The following is a 24,084-nucleotide window of genomic DNA, read 5'->3' as shown; positions in this document are numbered from 1 at the left end:
CTTGCTTATTTCTCTGCTACCATTAGAAACATACCCCATACTTTCATAAACATATTTTTCAGTCAAACTAAACTACATGTTCCATGTAGACCTTAGTTTGAAAAATGAAACTTATTTTGTCAATTGAAATAATATTTAATATATTTAAAATATTTCCTGGCAACACCAGAGCATGATATTTATTTTATTTTTTATATTAAAAGGATTTTAAAACTTTAATACGCAGATAGAGAGACAGAAAGAGAGAGTTTTCTGAACAGATTTCTCAGTAAAAAGGATAAAGAATTTAGTTGGTTTTGTCGAAAAATTAGTAGTAAGTGTTCAGTCTCAGTCAAAGCAGATTGAACGACTTCCACATCAAAAAGAATTCTTATGAACTGTGTCAGATGCACAAACTCACTCTCCTCACGTTAAACATATTTTCTTTATTGAAGTTTTCCGACGAAGCTATTTATTGACATGAGTGCTCATTTTATGACATGCTCGGCAGAAAATATACTTGTGAAAGAATATTACACTTGACATTTAATTTTGAAACAACAGTTGGCTTCCCAGTGGGAGTTTTGCCTGAGTAAGAAATGCTGAATAGGGCTCTTCAATATTAAATTCACCACAGATATTTTTCAAAGGAAGACACTTGAATTTTGAAGTGTAAGGGCTATCCAAGTAATTCCCTTATTTCTAAAGTAAAACAATCTGCTATGCACTGCATAGTAACAATACAAGGAAGCATAGTAATACTGTATCTTATTGTTTTCAACTATCCTATACAATTAGGAGCTAATTTTATTTTCTTGGAAATTAGGTCAACTGCTAAAGTGCTAGTTGTTTAAGGTAAAAGAATAAAAAAATGGGATGACATATTATATGTACCTCCTGTTGCAGCTCTTCCCATCGAGTACTGAATTTCTCCAGTTTTTCATTGATCAATTCATCCAAGACTCCCCCGTCAGTTAAAGTCTGTGCCAGCTCCCGAATCTGATTGCGGTTATCTTCTGGATGTTGCATTAAACTTTCCAAAGACTGGAAAAAAAAACCAAACCCCAAAAAATCACGGTTTGTTCTCCTTTTTCTCAGACCAGCAGAAAAGTCTGAAGAGCACTCATTTTTCATTAATGTGTAAGAAAGAAACCCTCCATTTCAGACACAATTGAAATGCAGACTTCAGATCAAAGTATCAAACAATTTCATATTTATGCCACAAAGTACTGTGCACTATGCATTACAAAAATCATGCTTTAGCAACTAAGGTCTCAAGTCTAGCAAAGCACTTAATCACGTGCTTAAATTTAAACATGAATACTCCCACTGACTTATTTTCTGCATCCATGTAGGACAATAGCTCATGTCAACATGCCCATACCTCTTGGTGAAAAAATGTCTATTGAAATAGAAAATCAAAATTATATAAATTAAATCATAGCATCCTCCTTGCATTGATCCCATCAAACGTGATTTGTGCTTAAAAACAAGCATTTGTTTAAGTATTCTAACTGGATTGGGGCCCAAGTGCAAAGTTACCATCCAATCAATCAATTGTTTTCTGCACTCTGATGCACTGAGAAGAAGGAGGATATGTCTACACAGGGATTAAAAACCCGCAGCTGGCCTGGATCAGCTGAGTCGAGGTTGTGGGGCTTCAGCTCTGGTGCTGAAAGACTGCTATGTAGATCCTGTGAGGGTGGAGGGTCCCAAAGCTAGGGCTCCAGCCTGAGCCCAAATTTTTACACAGCACATTTTAACCCCACAACCCAAACCCCATGAGCTCAAGTTAACTGACCCGAGCCAGCCATGGCCAGGCAGCGGTGCTTTTATCCTCATGTAGACAAACTGAAATATAATTCTTAGATAGCCCATTGCCTTCATAAATAATGAATAAAGACTGAAAGGACCAGGTCTTAAGGATAAAATACGGACCCCAGTAAAATCATTGATGCTTTTGCCATTGACTTTAGTGGGGCCAGAATTTCTAAGAGTAGGATGTTTTATTATCAACATACATGAGAAATCAGTATTTTCACATGGGATTACTCTATTCCATTTACATGGTAGTTATTAGCTTTAAACATGCACACACATTAAAATCAAATTATGACTTGTTGAATCAAGTAGTACTTTGTGATTTTCAAACAGTCTGTATCTTCCCAAATAGTTATGCAGATTCATGGTTTCTTTCATCTGTAATAGAAGGTTTTCCAAAATGGTGTTGGTATAACTCAATATGTGTCTTAATATTTTATATCAGTTAAGCCAGCACTTACATCTAATGCCTCTGAGATCTCTTCTGCACCTCCTTGGATATTTTCAGTTGCCTTGAGTTTCAGCTCCATCTCATTCAACCATTTATCTTCTGCATCCAAGTAGGACAATAACTCACGCCAACATGACCATACCTCCTGGGTGAAAAAAATGTACATTTAGATAGAAAATCAAAAATTAAAAAAACCATAGCTGCTTCTTCCTGGCATTAATCCCACGAAATAGGGTCTTCTCTCTGAGTCCTCTCCCTCCAAAGTTCTCTGTTCAATCCGATATCCTCTATAATACCACATGGTATATTCTTTCTCCATCCTGAGCAAGCAGATCTCAAAATTATTTTTCCACATGTACAGAACCAATGGGCTCATCACAAGTTTTTCACTTTGTACTTAAATAGTTTCATGCTTCTTTAAGAAATAAACTGATCACATCATTGTAGATAAAAGCAAAGTCAATCAGACATTTTTCAAAGAATACATTAAAAGCCTAGTTTTTCCAGAGTTTATTGACATCTACGAGAGTTTCATGCACGTCAGGAGTGCTTTCAAGTGCCTGGTGGCTTCAACAGAAGGCCAACACAATAGCAGATAGAGTCTAGTGAAAAAAAGTTGATTTTAATAGAGTCCTCACAGCTGCTCTGATTTTGAAATGTCTATATTTCATTTAATCAACATATATTTGTTTCCAATTTTCTTCTAAGCCTTTAAGATGTAAATTTAATTTTTAAAAATTTATTCTAGAAAAAGTTATATGGGTTAGCAATTTTCTTAAATCCTTTACTGAAAACCGATAATATGTTTCAAAGAAACAATGCAGTCACAGTTTCAACTAAACTATTTTTTAAACATAAAACTTGATTCTAAGCCACACTGAATGCAATAGTTGAGAATTGCCTAGATGCTAGAATTTAAAACAGAATGCTAAAACACCTGAATACCCATCTTAATCATGTTATTCCCAGAGAATTAAAAAATCTGCAATTTTTATATCATCTTTGAGTATCTATCTAAGCAAAGTCACTGTAAGTAAAACATTCTGAAATGCCATAAACCTTACTATCCTTTCCAAGTTTAAAATCTCTGTGGTAGGTCACTCTCCACTCTGTTTAGCCAGACATTGCTGAATACATAATTGTGCTCCATCAGGATAACTATTGTGATTCTGTGGTCATGAACTATATTTACAGCAGCTTAATATGAGCACGGTTTATTTAGCATGACAGTAGTGAAGGAGACAAAGATAAGAGTTTATTATCTGTTAATCCATCTGCTAGTGTCTATCTTATTTTTGCAGTTGAGTAGTTGTAATATTAAAGACCAACAAAATAGCTGACCTCCAGAGTTTTGCACTTTCCATTTAGCCTGCTGCAGAGCCGCTGGTACTTTGTAATTAATATGTCAAGTTCCTTTTCTAAGGCTTCGTGAGCTGCAGGTGGAGCTCTTGCTATAAAATTATTCACAGAGTCTGTGAGTAGCTTCACCTTCACCTCTTTCTGTGTGGCCTCCTCTTTTGCTCTCTGTAAAATAGAAGTAAATGATGGTCATGACTTTGGTCCTGACTTGTAGAGAAGAAATCAGAGTTCAAATAATTCTATCAAGATTCTACTTAGGTTGAAAGAAAGAAGAATCAAGGAAGTAATGCCCAACCACGCTGATATCATCTTTGACAGTTCAATGAAAATGTATGCATCTTGTTTTCATTTTGGAGGCAACATACAAATTTATCATGAATAACAAATAAATATGTTACACAATATAGAACTACTGAATCTTTTGGAGTAGTGAGAGAACAAAACAAAACAAAATTTCAAAAATATACTTGCTGAGAAAATGCTTCAGGCATCAATGCTGCAATACTTGACATAACAGATTAAAATATCTTTTGTGTTACTTCCAAATAAATTAAATTAACCATCTTTAACAGTGCACAGTCAATTGGGGAGATTTAAAAGACAAAAATCAAATTTCTGTCTAAGACCCAGTCACAGCTGTATTTCAGATTTGAGCTTCTGCATGAGCATTCTTTGGATCATCCCACTCAACCCCAGAATCAGCTGAGGATTTAGGGAGAGAATCCTTCCCTCATGCAATAATACTGTCTGGGGTAACAGCGGAGCTTGGAAGGCTTGAGGGGTGAACATGGCTTGGTCTTGGAAGAAGATGCAGTAAGAAGTGAGCAGCGATCCCGGGGAGAAAGGTGAAAGAAATGCAATTGTTAAGCAATCACAGAGGACCACAGTTTAACAGGGAATTTTAAAAATAATTAAACCATATTTAACCACCAGGCTGCTCTCATTTTTAGCCTATGTAATCACAACAACTAATTACTGTTACCCTCATCTGTGCTCTTTTTCCCTCCTACTGTTTGTTACTCTCATTAGTTATGAGTTAATTAAATTGAAGATCCTCAGTGCAGGTAAGGTGTCTCTCCTTAGGGGCTTGTGAAAAACCAGCAGATGGGGTCCTTATTATGACTGGTACTTTTAGACATTACTGTGCCATTGCTAAAAATAATAAGGTAATGTTTATTTATATTGTATCATTAATGTGTCGGGTCCTTTATAGATATATAAGACAACAGTTCCCTGCCCCAAAATGTTTACAGATTGAGACATCGATCCTGCAAAGACTTGGACATGTGCTTAATGGTAAGCGCATAAGTCCGACTGGAGTCTTGAAACTACTCACATGTTTAAAGTTAACACCAGCATAATTATTTTCAGGACTGGGACCTATGGGCTCAGTTGTATCCCGTTGGTGTAGTGTAGCTCTGCACCACCCCAGTGGGAGGTTCAAGAGGAATTCCTCCTGGAGCTTCTCAGCACAAAAGGAGGAATGTATCTACTACAACATCCTTTCAGGAGGTTTTGAATGCTTCCCCCAAAGCTCTGGGCCCTCTCCATGTGCCAATGGATATGGCAGGCGAGAATATGCCCTTCCTTCCTACCTGTCTCTCCTTTGAGCCATGTTAGGCTGAGAATTATCTTTTTGCCCAGTAGAGTCGGGGCAGCTCTAGACATTTTGCCACCCCAAGCAGGGCGGCAAGCCATGGGGGGCTCTCTGTCGGTTGCGGGGAGGGTGGCAGGCGGCTCCGGTGGACCTCCCGCAGGCGTGCCTGTGGAGGGTCTGCTGATCCTGCAGTCCACTGGTCCTGCGGCTTTGGTGGACCTTCCGCAGGCCTGCGGGAGGTCCACCGGAGCCGCCTCCCTCCCTCCCGGTGACCAGCAGAGCGCCCCCCCATGGCAGGCTGCCCCAAGCACGAGATTGGCGTGCTGGGTCCTAGAGCCGCCCCTGAGTAGTGTAGAAGTACTGTCTGGGTAAGTACAAGTTTCAGACAAGAAAGGTAGTGGAGGTTTTAATGTGTGTCTTGTTAGTTAGAATTTGTATGGAAGATATGATCAAAGTAAGGGAGAGAAGGGCAATTATTTAAGTCTGTTTATATCTGGTCAAAAATTGCATGTTTTGTATGTGTAGACTTCAGTAATGGGATTTTATTCTCTTATATTTGTATGAAATGTTGTGCTAGGCTAAAAACTCTCTCTGCATTTCACTGGGAAATTGACCGGTTAGAAAATTTTACATAATTTGTCTTACTATGCCTGTTTCAATGGATAGTGTAATGTAAAAGTGCCATGAACTATTGTAATATAGATATTTCCACATATTAATGATATCCCAATAGCATACGTTGACTTTTAATATGGGGTTACATTTCATTCATAGCAAATCACTGTTGTTCCATTATGATTTCTTAAGGAATTTACATGATTTCTTTTCTATCAGCTGGTAAAGAAAAACTCTTCAGCTGTAGGGGTACATGCTTCCAAACTTCCATAAAACCCTCTGCTTAACAAAGAGGTTTTTTTTAAGGCCAAAGTGACCATTACGATCATCTCCTGCATAACCCACACCATAAATTCCTGCATCAAGCCCAGGTCTTGCAGTTGATCTAGAGTATACACTAATAAATCATAAATAAATCATAAATGCACAACACCTGAAATCAAGTCCTAAATTATAGTCTCCTGCTGTTTAATGTAATAGTTAAACAATCAAACTATTTTCACCCTGATTTATTGAGTAATGATCTAGTGGTTAACTACTGCTAACAACTGATTCTTTGGAAATTATTGCTTAATTAAATTAATGCTCAGACTGCAAAGAATCCAAAATCCAATAAAGCATGGGGGGGGGGGGGGACCAAACCCTGTAGCAGACTACTGTGAAGATTTAAATATCTTTCAGCAGACTCTAAACTGAAACAAATTACTTTAAGCCACCTATCACTTCAAATTTCAGATTTTTCACCTAGATATAAAAAGCAATTCTTTTAAATGAGCAAACAGATTGTGTGCAGCAATGGCTTCAAAGAACAGTTTCAGACATAAATTAAATCAGTCAGTCTGCCTTTTACCTTCAGTTCCTCAACTGCTTTCTGTAATTCATCTGGTGTTTTATACTCAAAATCCCTCTCCAGGTATTCTTCTTCAGCTTGTGTTATCCATTCATGCATCTCTGACAAATCCTTTCGAAGACTAACAGTCTTATCCAAACCACCTTTTAGTGCTGCTTTCTTAGCATAGGCCTTTAAAAAAGAAGCATAAAATGGTATTTGATACAATATTCTACTGCACAAAAATAAAGGTCATCATCATTGTAAAAAGCAAAAACTACAGATGCTAACAATGAATCAAATAAATATTGATTTTTTTTTTAAAAAGTTGAAGCCTAACAAGTACCTATTTTGAGTTACAAGGCGCACAAAGTTGCATCTTGTTTAGCAGCAGCCTCAAACAGATAACATTTCAAGTGGCCAAATGAGATTTATAAAAGAGTACATGATTGCCCTCTGGCAATTCTCCCTTATCTGCAAAGGTGTAGGTCACACTGCATGCATATGTAGTAATCTTAGCAGATTTTCTTCACATTTTTAAAAAATGCCTGCAGTTTGAAATGCTTTTTATAGGCACTTCTTATATGTATTTAATAGCTAGTATTGAAGTTACTATGTTAAGAATGCCCACTGGCAATGTATACTTTGATCATTATCAGCATATTAGATAGAAATACTACATCAAGAATATTATGCAAGCCATAAAATAAAACAAAAAACAACAACAACAAAAAATCACCCACAAGTTTTATCATCAAGAACTTGGAGGCTTTTTCACCCTGCAGAATTTTAACTAGAATTTCTGTAAGCAAGCAGTACATGAGATATTAAAGAAAGCAGATCTTTAAAACAAGTTCTACATACATCAATATTGCACAATAAAAATAAACAACTAAAAGCTCCAAGGCAGGTTAGTGAAAGGGACCTCTTTGAGAAAGGACTGTGAAACTGGGCCAAGTAAGTGCTTTCCAGATTTCAGAGAAGCATACAACATCAGCAGTAATTTTTACAAACTTGTTTACCCAACAGATACAATTAAACCATTCTGGGCAACAGCAAAGTCACTTACAAAATCCATGCCTCAATATTCTCCCTCTATAAAATGGAGATAAACATATTTTCCCACTTTTGTAAAGCATTTTAAGATTTTCTGCTGAAAAATCTATAAACAGAGAGGGCAAAGTATTATTTTGTTAATCTGCCTCAGGTATTTATCCATGCAGTAGAAACCTTTAAACTGTTGGCTTTATATAACACTTTCTCTAAACCTCTGAATGGAGCTATATTTAGCTAGGGTAAGCATTGGGTTCTTTGAACTGGACTCCTTCTACAGAGGATAATGGTAGTACAGTTTGTTAACAGAGTATTTAGTGAAATATACCTCGAGTTTAAATCTGTTGTGTAACATACCTTACTTTCTTGTTTAAATATGGCTAAGAGTAAGTATAACATAGACATTCAGTTCCTCAAGTTGAAGGTTTACTTTTTATGGCAAAGATGTCAAATTCACTAGACGATTTTTTTGTTGTTGTTGTTCTCAGCATAAAAGGCAAGAAGTGTCCAGTGACAGAGATGATGGAAAAGCATTGTATGGTTCACTCTCAGAAGCGTGGGTAAGTGAAGTATGACAAGTGGCAATACTGGGCCAGAATCTAATTTTAAAACCTGAGGTACTTTGGTTTGTGTTAATTTTAACTACCATTAAAAGTGTATGTAATGGAAATCTGTAGAGTTTTAGGTCACCATTCAGAATGCATAACACTGAAAAAGAATCCTGGGCTGGTTGCTCACTATAGTCACATTATTTTTCAAATTCTTTTTTATAGAAAAGCAGCTTGAGAGTGAGAGAGAGATATACATGGACAAGCTTTTGCATTTCTTGGCGGGTCAAAAATATCACCTGACGTTCTCAGGGCGTGCGATGTGTAAAGCTGAACAGTTCTGCCACTGTAAGTAAGAAGAAAGCAGTGATCTGCCAAGAGATGCTGAAGTGGATTCATTAAAATTCTTCAAAGAATGGATCATCATTAATATTTTTCTTTAGTTTTCTTTATATAAGACACTCCAGAGCAAAGAAAGAATGTTTTATTCAGTTTGCAGGAATGGATTCTGATTGGTCAATCCACAGAGAATGATTTATAATTAACTAAATACAGAGATCACTTATTAAAAATTGCCAATTTTAATATTAACAAAAAAGTACAAAACAATCGTATTTCTGTGTTTTAAGAAAGGTTTAGAAAACTTCATACCCTCCTAAGGTCAACAGTTTTAATATGCAAACATGGGGACTTGTTTTAAAGGGTACACAAACAAAAATAGCTTAAAATAATCCAGATTTAACAGGACTAAAGCTAAAACAAGTGAAACATTAGTAGAATACCTATTATACAATACTGTACACTGTAAAGCAGGCCTGCACAACATGCAGCCCGCGGAGGCTCACTGTGCGGCCCGCGGGAGCACTCTAAATCCCACGCACACGGCGCTCTGCGGGCAGCCTAGAGCCCTTTGAATCCCAGCTGTGGCTGAGATTTAAAGGGCTCAGGGCTCCCCGCGGCTGTGTGCAGCCCAGAGCCCTTTGAATCCTGGCCGCAGCTGAGATTTAAAGGGCTCTGGGCTCCCCATGGCTGCAAGCAGCCCAGAGCCCTTTGAATCCCAGCTGTGGCTGAGATTTAAAGGGCTCTGGGCTCCCCATGGCTGTGAGCAGCCCAGAGCCCTTTGAATCCCAGCTGTGGTTGAGATTTAAAGAGCACAGGGCTCCCCGTGGCTGCAGGCAGCCCAGAGCTGCAGCTGGGATTTAAAGGGCTCAGGGCTCCCTGCAGCCGCGGGCAGCCCAGAGCCCTTTGAATCCTGGCCGCTGGAGGGCTGGGATCTAAAGGGCTCAGGCTCCCCTCAGCAGCAGGAGCTCTGGGCCCTTTAAATCCCTGCCCCAGCCCAGCAAAGCTCCGGGTTCCCCCAGCCTCTGGAGCCCCAGGCCCTTTAATTTGCCCCTGAGGGCTCCCAGCCACCTCTTCAGCTGGGAGCCCCTGGTTGATTTAAAATCAAGTATCACCTCCTCACCCCCAACCTTCCTTTTTGGCCAACAGCTGTTTTGGTGGGACAGTGCTGTGGAAGGAGGGTTTGTTTCAGCAGGGCTGGGCGGCGCTGGGGCAGGGTGTTTCTGTGGGACCGCGAGGTGCTGGGGGGTGTTTCCATGGGGCCGGGGGGGGGTTCGGCCCTCAGCTGTTTTCTTTGGAGTAATATGGCCCTCGCCGCTTTACGAGTTGTGCAGGCCTGCTGTAAAGGATGATCTATACTTTGTAATACCATTAGCAGTCATATTATACAAAGTGGTAACTTTACATTGACGACTGCTAGCTGTTTGATGTGTTTTCTTTGTGAGTAAAGATCACTGGTTCACCATGAACATAGTCAAAATAAAACACTTATCCTTTCAGGTCAGTACTATATACCAGCTGTCCTTTACATTTGTGGGCACTTGTAACACTAATTTAAATGGATGGCTGGATATCAGTTATAATTCTAAGTACTGAACTCTGAAAACTAGAAGAACTTGATCTTGAGAATTACTAGTCAGTATAATAAAATATCAGAAGCAAAAGAATGGTTTTAATAAAAACTTACTCAGTGCAGAAGTTTATATGTTGACAGATGGAAATCTTTTTGAAAAATAAGTCTATTTTGTAAAGAGCTAATTTTACATCAGCAATAAGATGTACAGCTAGACTAAATTGCATAGTTTAAGATATCTACTTTGCATATATTTGTACATGCTAGGTAAATTTTGTATAATGGAAGGTTAATTAGCTTGAACCAAAAATGTCTAGATTCTTTCTCACATTGACTGGCTATGCACAGAGGAGGAGGAATTATGCCAATGAGAAATTTGAAAGTTAATTAAAAGAGAACCAGTCACAGCAAGAGACTCAGTACCTGTTGGCAAATGTGTTCCCATTGATCATTGAGTTCTTTTAGTTCTGTCTGTATTCTGGAAGCAAATTCTGGCTCTGCTTCATTCTTCATTTTCTTCCCAACCTCATTAATACTGTTCAAACTGGGCTGGATTGTCTGGATATCATTTACTAAGGCCTAAAGGAATAGTAGAAGATTTATGAAAATAACGCATGCAGATGCTGTTACAGATATGCCATTTCTATAAAATTGTCCAGTAAAGTAAGATCATAAAATATTCTGCTACTATGTGTGTGTTTGTTCCAGATCTCTGTTGAAATGGCCACAATTAACAGACAATATTATGCAAAATACAGAGTAGAAGGATGAACAGTCTTAAAATGAGTTTAAATGATTAGCTTTTCTATGCAAGAAAAAAAAGAAATAACATTTATACAGAATTATAATATGGCATAATATTTAAGAGGCATGGGGCTCAATTCTTCAGTATGATCCGGTCCCTTTGCACCACTCTGGTGGTGCAAATGGTTTGTAAAGCCATATTCCTTGACTATCACAGGAATTATCCCCCTGTAGGTGGCTGTATGCTACCCATCTTACATCCTTGTAGGGAGGCTTGTGTGATGCTTTGCTCTGGCAATTCCCAGCTGCTGGATCTGCCCATAGGGGTATATTCAAGGCTGTTGAAATTTGCACAAGAGACTAGCTCAGCCTCTAACCAGCTCTAATTCAGATTTCACTGGAGTCAATGGAAGTTTTGTATTGTCATCTGTTAGGATCTGTAGTGGCATAAAGTTACTTTTTCCATCTCTATCTGTTTCTGCATGAAGCAGCGCAGAGCCTCAATAGAGAGGTGGGATTAAGGTTCCTGCTCCCCAAAACTGTACAATCTAAATTGAACAAAGCATAAAGTACAACAAAAGTACAGTAAAGAGGGGATTATGTTTAAAACAAACAAAAACTGGGTCACGTACAGGAATCAAATCATATACATTCTGATCATTTTTCATTACAGGCTCTGGTAGGATAAGTGAGGAATAGACTGCATAGGAAAGAATGTTAATAGTGGCAACAAGGCAAAGGAAATGGGTTTTGAGGAGGCATTTGAAGAAGAAAACAAGGATGTTTCATCTTTTTAAGAAGGGCAGTGAGACAAGTGAAGGGAGCAGTGTGAAAACAGGCATGAAGGCAAGAGTAGAAGGAAGGAAAGGGAGGGAAAAGGTTAGAACAGCAAAGGTAGTGAGTTGAGCATGACAGGAGACTCAGGCAGCAACTTAAATGCCAGAATGAGCAGATTGAACTTTATGCAGAAAGAGACAAAAAGCCAGAAAAGAGACATGAAGGGGGGGGGGGGTGCCAGAGTCATAACACAAGAGGAAAAAGGTAATTTCAGCTGCTGAATATTCTTCAGCTTAAAGAAGGGAGACTTGAGAAGAGATCATGGTATGAACAAAGGCTTTGAAAGTGGGAATGAAGAACAGAAATGGAAGCACAAGGAACAGATTCCAGAAGTGTTATAAAGTGAGAAGGGACAAGATTTGGTCTGAGTTTGAACATTTAATCAAAGATCACTAAGAATGCCATGAAGGACAGCAAAGCTTCTCACATGATGGAGATGGTGAGGAGAAGAAAAGTTTGGACAACGATGAGAATTTCAGCTTTTTAATGAAGTCTTTGACTTCCAAAGGAGTTATTTTTATACACTTGCTACAAATTTGGGCTCATAGACTCCAGTGGAATTACACTGAATTTATAGCACTCTAAGAAACACAAATCTGGCTCTCAACTTTGTGCCTCCTGCTTCCCTGAAATGAGAAACTACCAGAAAATGGCAACAAGAAAAAAAAGATGATAACTTGGGGGCAAAGTATGCTCTCACCATATTATGATTATTATTTATTTTATTTGCAGTAGAACTCATTCAAGTGCCAGGTACTTTTCAAATACTTAAGGGAGGCCCCTGCTCCAAGGAGCTCACAATGTTTCAAATGTTCTTGTTTTGTCAGTCTGGACATACCACAAGGATACAGTATTACAGCACCCGTGTTACTCCCTTTGTATGTTCAACTTCCTGGTTTTTTTTTTTCAGTATTTCCTTCAAAACCAAGAGATTCAGTTTTAAATTTATTTCTAGGTAGGCGAAAGTTTGGGTTGATTCTTCTTCTGAACACTCACCCAGCCACATACACACAAAGAATCCAGTACACAAGGACTACTTACTGTACATTGTTCAAGCTGTTTTTCCAGCGCTTCTGAGTCACCGAGGGCAGGCCACTCTTCCTTCAGAAAAGCATCCACTTCAGCCATCCATTTCTTCAGGGTTTTAGTGTCATTCTGTTTGTTAAAAACAACATTCTATTGTATGCTACAAGCACTGACTGGTGATAATAGGAATTCATCATGGCACTATCACTAAACTTCATAACAGAATAATTCTAAAATTAGGAAAAGGTCACAGCACTTTGAGCAATGCAAACAAGCAAATAATTTGGGGCGGGGGACGTTGCCTTTCACCATTTGGCCTGTATTTTGATCATTTTAGACTCATAGACTCATAGGTCAGAAGGGACCAATATGATCATCTAGTCTGACCTTCTGCACAAGGCAGGCCATTTTAGTCTCAGCATTTCTTGTTTTCAGGAATAAACAGGTTGGATTCTGTTTCTCTGATTTGTTAATGGTAAGAATACAAAAACCCTTTCCTTCCTCTTTTCAAAACAGCAAGAAGAAGAACGAGAATACCACCTTTCAGTTATATATCACCACTTCTAAGGGCCTCCAACTATTTAAAATTGTCCTTTAATTGTGGTTCACCATCACTTGAAGTTTCCTTTTACATAATTATTAAAAAAGTGTAAGAAACTACCATCTTATTTCACTAAGAGGCCACCATGTAGAAAAACTGCCCCTTGCAAAATAAGGAAGTAGTACTATGTTTACTCCAAGGTTAACTGTAGAGGAGATCGATACAGAGCAGGTCTACACTGCAGCTGGAAGAACGCTTCGCAGAATGAGTAGACAGATATGCACTAGCTCTGCTCAAGCTACTACACTAAAAATAGTAGTGTAGCCAGGGGTAGCATAGGTGGCAGTTTGGGCTAGCCACCTGAGTACAAACTTGCCCAGATCCCCTGGGTACATACTTAGGTGGCTAGTCCAACCCACCATCTATGCTACCCCTAGTTACATTACTATTTGTAGTGTCCTAGCTCAAGCAGAGTTAGCATGTGTCTGACTACTTGCAAAGGGAGGCACACTCCTAGCTTCAGTGTAGACATACTCTAAGTTGGTTTCTGAATGTCACATAATCAATCAGTGCCAGAGCTAGGAACAGAGTCCAGGAATCCTGATTCCCTATCCCCTGATCCAACCACATTTGAAATCTAATTCTAAGACCTAATGGTTAGCCTTTGGGAGTCAGGAAGAAGCTTATGTTATCCCTTTATTAAAGGCTAATGTGTCAGCTAAGGAGGAGCATCATCATCATCAAGTTATACAAATGATGAGCTGCTAAATTAACACTCAAATAGTACCACTTTTTTTCTTCAAAGTATTTCTTTCCCAACATCTGTAAAATGCACATTCAGCATTATACACAACATAATAATTCAATTATTATATTTTTGAAGCAGACAGTTCTCATTTAAATAATATTGTGCCCAAAATTTGTTCAAATCACGCTCAAATATACATATCAGATAACCCATAAAGAAAATGCACCAGCTGGTCATTTTTATAGCACCAGGCTACTTCGCAAAATCAATTGAATCAATAAAAAATAATGATACAAAAGTCATGAATACCAAAATTACCAAAAGAGTGAATGAAGTGATTTCTTCTGGACTTTTGTTGTTAAGGAGTAAAGTAATCCAGAATCATATTTTATTATGAGATTTAAGTATTTTAACATGCACGTATTAAACATTTTTCATTAAAGAGAAAAGGACCAATTTGAAGATTTCCTTTTGTTAACCCAGGATACAGAGCTTACTCTTAAAAAACAGTGAAGATCAAATAAATGGATCACTTTCTGAAATGAATATATGCTTTATCTGCTCTCAGTAGTGATTTGAACATATACCTCTATCATATACGCCATTAGGAAGCAATAGCTAAGACACTACCAAAGCTAACTAAACACTCAGAGTATACTAGAGGGATATACAAGCAATGAATTTTGTATGAATTGTACACTTGTTGTGCAGTGATCCACACTCAGAAATAGTGCACATTATATTATCCAAAACTAAGTGTTTTACTGAGAAATGCAATGCTATTTAAGACACCGAGGTTTGTCTTTTTCAAAATGGCAATAGTATCTTCCTAAACTTCTACCCAGAAACCCAGCAGTTATGAATAAAAAAACAATTTAAATTTCTTAAGGAAAGGATAGTATCTTAAACAGTGTACTTCCCAATATTTCATTATATTAGCAATTAACACAAACTCAAGTCTTGCTAGGACTGCCAAATTCATTATTTTTGGAATCAAAGTGCTACCAATTAAACCAAATTTAGGATTCTTGGGGGTCTTCTTAAATTGCTATGCTGTTCATTACTTAATGATGATTTATTTATTTATTTATTTATTTTGTGGTCAAAACTCCCCTATGATCAAAGAGAATCAGATGAATGAATATTTTATTATTTTTCTACTTTGTTTTTCTTTGCAGAAACAGGGATACACGACCAACCATGACCCTGCTAACAGAACATTTATTCTTGACCAGATGATTGTATTGGATTAAGTAGGAAACAGTGGTCTCAATTCACTCAAAAAATCCTATTTTGCTATAATCCATAACACAAAAGCAACAATCAAATTCTACTTGAAACAAACCAAGGACAGGGACTGAAATATTCATATATTGTAAATGGAGCACTGTATGTAACAACTCACATTGTGCTGGTCAACCTTGAAAAAGACTTCAGGGTTACTTTCATTCCCTTGTCCTTTATGAGTACTTAAGTGATTGTTTATATGGAAGGAGGATAGAATAAAAATGTCAAAATACTTTCTGCAGAATACTTTCAGAATTTTGGTGCCTGGTTAATCAGAATCAATTTGAAAAAAATGTGCTTTAGGATTATATACAAATGGAACAGAAATATATTAAAAATTGAGACATGAATGACATATTACAATATTTGTTTGTCCAGGTTTCCCCCAATCTTGTTCTTCATTTGGTGAGCACCAACAGTGTGTCAGATGACTTGCCAACTAGTGTCTACATAAGATCTCTACCATGAAGAAAACAATCTATGGCTCTACTCCTGCAAATCTGTATATAAATAATTTTACCTATGTGCATAGTACAATGGGGCCCAGATCCTTGATTTTTCTACCATAATAGAAGTAACAATGATAATGACGACGAAAGTAATCCATTGAAATCAAAATGGTTAGAGTTGCATGCAAAAGTGTTAGAAGGATTACAGTGTTGGGGGCCTGACTTTATTCTCGCTGAAATCAACAGGAGTTTTGTCATTGTTTTCAACACAAGCGAAAACAGGCAAATGGTAAGAATTCTGAGTGAAATCCTGGACTCATTGAAGTCAATACCAAAGCTTCCATTGATTTTAGTGGGGTGAGGACTTCACTCTTATACTAATCTATCAAATGGAACATCATTGCTATCAGTCAATCAACACCTTAGTACCTGCCAAAGGTTTAGAATTTTTGAAGTGCCTTTATTCTGATACAAATACCCATTGCAATACAAGAATCGCACACATGGATTGACTTGAGACTCCTCCCTTCTATCTTGTTTTACTTCAAGAATTAACTTTTGCAGAAATATATAAAAATGCACACCTATATAAACATTGTTATGTTACCGGACACCAGAAGATGGATGGGTATGTATATGTGAGAGAAAGAGGGATAACCCTAGTAACCTGAAACAGCTGGAACTTAGTCATCAGGTCCTCAAGTTTTTGGCAACGGTCTACCAGCTGAGCTGATAACTTCTTCCAGCGGCTAAGGATCCCCTCAATTTCAGATCGATATTTCTGGCTGACCTCTGCAGGGGCTTTTCTGGACATCTCTTCCACAGTTGTGCTAAGATACTTTAGGCCATTTTGTTGCTCCTGTAGAGAACTTTGCAAAGCCTGTGACATGAAAAATTAACATTATATTAATTCACTTGGAACATACTGAGCTATTTTGAACACTTCCGCCCCCCCGCCCCCAGAAGCAGTAAAATATTATTGAGCAAATGGCTGAACAATTCTTGTAATAATTTAAAAGAAAAGAATTACACACTTCATCATGACTTAAGTAAAAGTTTAATCTTATTCAGAAAACAGCCAATTAGAAATACATTCAGTTGTTAATTTTGATGATATAAATACATGGATAATTAAATTCATTGAGACATTGTATACACCATTAAATAATTTATTATGGCCCCAATGATTACTATACACTTACCTTTAAGGATTGACCAGTACATTGATCAATATATTGATCAGCATGGAGACCAGATATTTTCTGCTTTGCATTTCTATGTTTTCATTGGCAGTTGCATCCAGCAAAATGCTCTTTAGCCATCGGATAATAAAACAATACTAAAAGTCCACATGCAGAGAAGCTTTATGCCCACTGGCAAAGCGCATCCCACATCTGTCTCTGCTTGGAAATTTGACAGGAGTTGCAGATTGGGATGGAGAGAAGTAAATGTTCTGTATTTTTTACAGCACTAGTTTCTAATGCATACATGAAAACATTCATTACAATGAGCTGAATGCCTGCTTCAGTACTGTAAATATCTCTGAGAACATTTTGTTTCTCATGGGGAGATGCAAAAGCTATTCCTCTAAAGTTGTTTAGTACCTTAATTATTTGTTTCAACTGGCAAATACCAAACTTGGTGCTTTTTTCAATAACATTCAGAAGACTTTTCAATATCAGTAAGTAGCCCCCCCGACCCATAGTCTTTGGGCTAAATCATCAGCTGCTGTAAATAGTCATAGCTCCATTGACTTCAATAGAGTTATGATGATTTAGGCCAGCAGACATTCCATCCTCTTGTGTTTTTCAATCAGAAGGCTTTTTCACAGTCCATACACTTACCTTTAGTTCCCTGAGTCTCTGCTCCATGATCTCATATTCAGTGACAATAACCTGAGGTATGGAGAGTTTGGTCTCTGACTGCTGGATCCACAAAAGGATAGTGTTCATTGTCTCCTTATAGTGTGCAGGAGGCAAACTGTCAAAATCTACACCAAACGCAGGGAGAAAAAGGAGAAGAAATTTAAAATGTTTCATTCTCTCTTAACTGAATCGTATGTGATTGTCAGGATACTCAGACGTCGTAGGTAAAAACTTGGCCCTCTTGAAGCTGGAGTTTTGCAGCTGACTTAAATAGGGACAGATTTTCACCACTAGATCTTTTCAAAAATGTACTCAAAGAAGAATTGGAGGACAAAACATTTTGAATAATTTATGCATTCATCTTTATATGTATTATTTACTGCCCCCCACCTTTCTTTTTTTTTTACTTAATATGTTTTGGCTCTTTAGTTTCAGAGTGGGATGGTACTGATCGTTACAGCACAATATACCTAAACATGGCTATTTTTTATATCAGACAGACAGACCACACTGTATCTTCTCTTGTTTTCTATTGTTTGGACCAATTGTTTGCTTTTAGAACTGCTGTAGGAAGTGGCATCACCATTTTATGGCTCATGTTAATGTGTCTAGCATATCTGTTAAGGTAAAATGTTCTGCTTAGGACAGCTGTTAAAAGCTTATAACATTAGTGTAAAAGAGAAATTCAGGCTGAATTTTATTGGACTGTGCCCATTAAACTGACATTACAGATGTCTTAAATAGATAGCATCTGGCATAGACATGAGCATCTCATAAGTAGAGTTGCTCCCTTCTGCCTTCCACCAGAGCTTGCACTGCAGTCATTGCGAAGTCACACACGAATAAAATATTTTTCAATTTCTGCCACACCATATTAACAAACTAAAAATGCCACAAAACTATTGTACCTCTATTATATCTGCATTGTGCATGTCTTCAAAAAGATATTTTAGAAAAAATGTTTCAAAGTTTTACAAAATCCAGAACTAACAGTTTGTACTTGCACAAGATTTTCACTGCCATCTTGATTACACTCTAATAAAGCAGTGAACACAATTTGACCAAGATTTTGAGACGCGATCAGTGATTCTGAGTGCCTCAACTTTGCGGTGCTTGGCTTGTGATTGCTTAAAGGGGCTTGATTTTCAGAAAGCACTGAGCACAGGACTGGTGCAACCATTTAAGTGACCTAGGCAGTCGCCTAGGGTGCTGGGATTTGGGGGGTACCATATTCTTCGGCAGCGACCACGGCGACCGATCTTTGGAAGCCCGGTCGCAGCCGGCATTTAGGCGGAGGGAGCTGGGGCAGGGGAGCACGGGGAGGGCTGCCTGCAGCAAGTAAGGGGGAGGGGGGCCGCACACAGGGGAACTCCCCGCCCCAGCTCACTCCTGCCCCGCCTCTTCCCTGAGCACGCCATGGCTACTTCACTTCTCCTGCCTCCCAAGCTTGTGGCGCCAATCAGCTTAGGCGCCGCAAGCCTGGGTGGTGGGAGAAGTGAAGGAGTGACGGCGTGCTCATGCACAGAGCAGGGGTAAGCTGGGTGGGGGGGTGCCTCAGGGCGGAGGGTGGGGAGCTGCCGCCAAGGGGGTGCCTCAAGGCGGAGGGAGGGAGCTGCTATGGGGGGAGGCACCTGAGGGTGGGGGCGCGGGTAGGGGAGGCACAAGGTGGAAGTTTCACCTAGGGCGCGAAACATCCTTGCACCGGCCCTGACTGAGCACCCACCCTCTGAAAATCAGATGCCTGTAAGCTATCTCTAGTTGGACACCCAGAAATTGGGGCACCTAAAATCACTTTTTGCTTTTAAAAATCTTGGCCATCATGACCGGTAACAGTGGATTTGTGTGAAAAAGTGCTTGCAGTTGTGAGGGACAAGTGTTGCTTTCTTGTAGCATACTTTCTCCATCCAAAATTCCAGTTTCCCCTAACATCTGACCTGGAAAACACTGGAGAGGGAATTCTTCCTGCTTTTCTCCATTCATGACAGTGTGTCCATTAAATTAGTCTTTTCAAATCAGATTTCCTGCCAGGCCCATCCCCCTCTCCTGGACTCTTTCCCTGCAGCAGAGGGAGGGCTCCAGGAGTGGAACACTGTAGTGCTAGCAGTGTACATGGGGAGGCAGTGCTTGGACGAATGTGACCCTAAGATCATCCCAAAGTCAGCTGGCACACTGTTGTCATGTTAAATACTGAAAAGGTGGTATGTAATATATCACTGGAAAACTAATTACTCACTGATCATTAATATTCTTGTCGCTGTATGTATGGTAAACCCACAAAGGACTTTATAAAAAAGTGCTGAAAATGTGTTCTGAAAATGCATTTGGCAAACAGTGCCTAAGCCACGCCTGTTTCAGACAAAGGAATGTGATTCCATTTGCTTGAATGTGTCTCTGATGTAAGCTGAGCAAGGTGAGACCAAAGACAAAGAAAAGCATATTTATATGCAAGGTACACAAAGCCATCAGGAAGGCAAGTGGGGAAAGATGACCACCTAATCTTGATGGGGGATAGAGATTACACCCACAGGAAACCTTCCTGCCTCTTGAAGCATAGTCAATTAATTTTCAGAAGCTCTAAACAGAAAGAAAAAGCCATTTTGGCATCCTTCACTTGAGGAGACAAAGAAACCAAACACCTTGAGCACTCTGAAGGGTCCTGGCCAGAAAGTTTGGTTAGCCATGTTGGAAAATAAACTTGGTGAGAAATGCTTTTTGCACAAGAATACCTTTAGTGAAATGTGTACAGTTTGTTGCAGGTATCTATATATATATAGGAATACTTCTGGAACAGATCTCAGAACTGGATGGAAACATATTAGCATTGTTGTTAGAACAGGCTCTACAAAAGTCTTTTATTTTGAAAACGCTGCCAGAAATAATTTAAAAGTCGTACAAATATAGCTAGCAGTTTTCTGCATTTTAAATTAATTATGTTTCACACTATTCAGAGAGCTAAATAAAAATTCATACAGGATCAAAAAGATACAAATTTTAAATAGCCAGTGGCAGACTGATTTACATATTAAATATTGCTTTTCAAAAGCCACTTTTCATTTCACTGGAACAATGTAAATTCCATTTCATTTTTTCCATACCACTTTCAGCTATACGATGTACTTTTGCAGTAGTTTTCACTTTTATCCATAATAAATATTTTTTTCAGTACTATACTATATCTCAGTACTTCAGGAATAATAGATTTTCCTTTTTTAAAGGTTCTTGTTTTCACATGTGAACCCTGCTCTGTTGGACATTTTTTTGATTTCTGCCTAAAGGGAATAATAACCACTATTATTATTTGGTACAGTTACCAAAGGTGACTGATCGTTTTCAGGCTCTCTGCACAGGTACTACTGCGGAGAATTATTTGGAAGAGCCATCTGAGGAAAGGGATCAGAAGGAGACCCCATCAACCAGAAGGTATGAGATGCATTGTCCTATGGATGGGGGTTCCATGACCACCATTCCCAGGAGGAGGAAATGGGTGGTGGTCGGGGACTCCCTCCCAAGGGGGACAGAGTCATCCATCTGCTGACCAGACTGAGAAACTTGAAGTGTGCTGCTTGCCTGGAGCTAGAATTCAGAATGAGACGGAGTGTCTGCTGAGACTGATCAAGCCCTTGGACCGCTACCCCTTCCTACTTCTCCACGTGGGCACCAATGATACTCCAAGAATGACCTTGAGTGGGTCACTGCAGACTATGTGGCTCTGGGAAGAAAGATAAAGGAGTTTGAGGTGCAAGTTGTGTTTTCGTCCATCCTCCCTGTTGAAGGAAAAGGTCCAGGTAGGGCCTGTCAAAATGCGGAGGTAAATGCGTGGTTATGCAGGTGGAGTCAGAGAGAGGACTTTGGATTCTTCGACCATGGGATGTTGTTCTCCGAAGAAGGATTGCTAGGAAGAGATGGGATCCACCTAACAAAGAGAGGGAAGAGCATCTTCGCAGGCAGGCTTGCTAACCTAGTGAGGACAGCTTTAAACTAGGTTCACCAGGAGACAGTGAGATAAGTGAGGACGTGGGATACTGGGAGGAAACACAAGGAGGGTGCAATGGGGGGGCCTCCTGATTCATACTGAGAAAGTAGGGCAATTAGCTAGTTATCTTAGGTGCATGTACATGAATGCAAGAAGCCTCGGAAACAAGCAGAAAGAATTGCAAGTCCTCGCACAGTCAAAGAACCATGATGTGATTGGAATAACAGAGACTTGATGGGGTAGCTCACGTGACTGGAGTACTGTCATGGATGGTTATAAACTGTTCAGGAAGGACAGGCAGGGGAGGAAAGGTGGAGGAGTTGCACTGTATGTAAGAGGGTGGTATGATTGCTCAGAGCTCCAGTATCAAACTGGAGAAAAGCTGGTTGAGAGCAACAAGGGTGATGTCATGGGCATGTGCTATGGACTACCAGACCAGGAGGATGAGGTAGATGAGTCTTTCTTCAGACAATTAACTGAGGTTTCCAGAACACAGGCCCTGGTTCTCATGAGGGGGCTTCAATCACCCTGACATCTGCTGGGAGAGCAATACAGCAGTGCACAGACAATACAGGAAGTTTTTAGAGAGTGCTCGGGACAACTTCCTAGTGCAACTATTGGAGGAACCAACCAGAGGCTGTTCTCTTCACCTGCTGCTTACAAACAGGGAAGAACTGGTAAGGGAAGTAGAATTGGGTGGCAACCTGGGCAGTAGTGACCATGAGATGGTTCAGTTCAGGATTCTCACAAAAGGAAGAAAGGAGAGTAGCAAAATATGGACTCTGGACTTCAGAAAGGGAGACTATAACTCTCTTAGGGAACTGATGGCCAGGATCCCTTGGGAGGCTAATATGAGGGGGAAAGGAGTCCAGGAAAGCTGCTGTATTTTAAAGAAGCCTTATTGAGGGTGCAGGAACAAACCATCCTGATATGGAGAAAGAATAGCAAATATGGCAGGCAACCAGCTTGGCTTAACAGGGAAATCTTTGATGAGCTTAAACACAAAAAGGAAGCTTACATGAAGTGGAAACTTGGTCAGATGATTACGGAGGAGTGTATAAATATTGTTCGAGCATGCAAGAGTGTAATCAGAAAGGCCAAACACAACTGGAATTGCAGCTAGCAAGGGTTGTGAAGAGTAACAAGAAGGGTTTCTACAGCTATGTTAGCAACAAGAAGAAGGTCAGGGAAAGTATGGGACCCTTAATGAATGGGGGAGGGAACCTAGAGACAGATGATGTGGGAAAAGCTGAAGTACTCAATGCTTTTTTTTGCCTTAGTCTTCACAGATAAGGTCAGCTTGCACACATCTCAAGAACAGTTATGAGAAGGTTAGTAACCATTTTTTCTTCAAGTGCTTGTTCACATTGATTCCAATCAGGTGACACCCAAGCCCTACCCCAGAGGTGGAGTCAAAGTTAAGGAATCACTGATTGGAGTACCATCCTGCCGAATGCTGCATCATCTCTGGCGTATCAGGAGATAGCATAGTGAGAGGTAAATGTATGCACTGATGACCAAGTTTCTGCCCTGCAAATCTCTTGTATCGGGACCTGGGCCAGGAATGCAGCTGACAAGGCTTGTGCCCTTGTGGAATGTGCCATAAGAGTTGTGCCTGGGACCTTGGCCAGCTCGTAACATGTGTGGATGCAGGCTGTGATCAAGGAAGATATTCTTTGAGATGAGACCAGGAGTTCTTTCAGCTGGTCTGCCACCACCACGAACAGCTGGTTCGACTTCCTGAATAGCTTGATGCGCTCGATGTAGAATGCTAGCACTCTTCGAACATCCAGTGAGTGCAAGCTCTGCTCTTGGGTACTGGTGAGAGGCTTAGGGTAGAAGACCGGTAGAAAAATGTCTTGACTAGTGTAGAATTATGACACTACCTTGGGAAGGAAGACTGAGTGATGCCTGAACTGCACCTTGTCCGTGTGGAAGACAGTGTAGGGTGGGTCAGAGGTCAGAGCCTTTAGCTCAGACATCTGCCTGGCTGATGTGATGGTGACCATGAAAGCCACCAAACAGAGCAGGGTAAAAGTCGCCAGGGGTTCAAAAGGGGCCCCATTAGCCTGGAGAAGACCAGGTTAAGGTCCCATGTGAGAACAGGCTGTCTAATCTGTGGAAATAGATGTTCCAGGCCCTAGAGGAAATGCCTTACCATGGGGTTAGCGAATATGTCCAGACCGTCCCAGATGGAAGGCCCCAGCAGCTAGGTGCACTTTAGTGGATGGCACTGCTAGTCCTTGCTGTTTGAGATGTATAAGGTATTCCAGGATGAGTGGTATGGACATCTGGAGTGGAGGTGTGTGTTGCTGGGCCCGCCAGCAACTCTTCCGCTAGGTGGAGGGTTTCCTACTGCCAAGTAGAATCTCCCTTACTGTCTCCTAGCATAGGAGCTTCATGGGGTTTAACCATGAAGTTCCCAGGCCATGAAGTGGAGGGACTAGAGG

At 39.8% G+C, this 24,084-nt stretch overlaps 1 protein-coding gene across 11 annotated transcripts in view; it reads right to left on the bottom strand.

Annotated features, from left to right (window-relative positions):
- The window catches only part of DMD (dystrophin), a 2,125,007-nt gene that overhangs the window by 1,214,071 nt on the left and 886,852 nt on the right, over positions 1-24,084 (bottom strand). For all 11 annotated transcript variants that reach the window (XM_050936430.1, XM_050936437.1, XM_050936440.1 and 8 more), the window contains 8 exons: positions 17,641-17,786; positions 16,464-16,676; positions 12,787-12,900; positions 10,588-10,743; positions 6,673-6,843; positions 3,593-3,775; positions 2,262-2,396; positions 874-1,023 (listed from right to left, as the gene is read on the bottom strand). In XM_050936430.1, coding sequence (XP_050792387.1) covers positions 874-1,023; positions 2,262-2,396; positions 3,593-3,775; positions 6,673-6,843; positions 10,588-10,743; positions 12,787-12,900; positions 16,464-16,676; positions 17,641-17,786 — 1,268 coding nt within the window. The remainder of the gene's footprint in view (positions 1-873; positions 1,024-2,261; positions 2,397-3,592; positions 3,776-6,672; positions 6,844-10,587; positions 10,744-12,786; positions 12,901-16,463; positions 16,677-17,640; positions 17,787-24,084) is intronic.

This window comes from Gopherus flavomarginatus, chromosome 1 (genome assembly GCF_025201925.1).
Source record: "Gopherus flavomarginatus isolate rGopFla2 chromosome 1, rGopFla2.mat.asm, whole genome shotgun sequence".
Classification (NCBI taxonomy): domain Eukaryota; kingdom Metazoa; phylum Chordata; order Testudines; family Testudinidae; genus Gopherus; species Gopherus flavomarginatus.
This window is presented reverse-complemented; position numbering and strand designations above follow the sequence as displayed.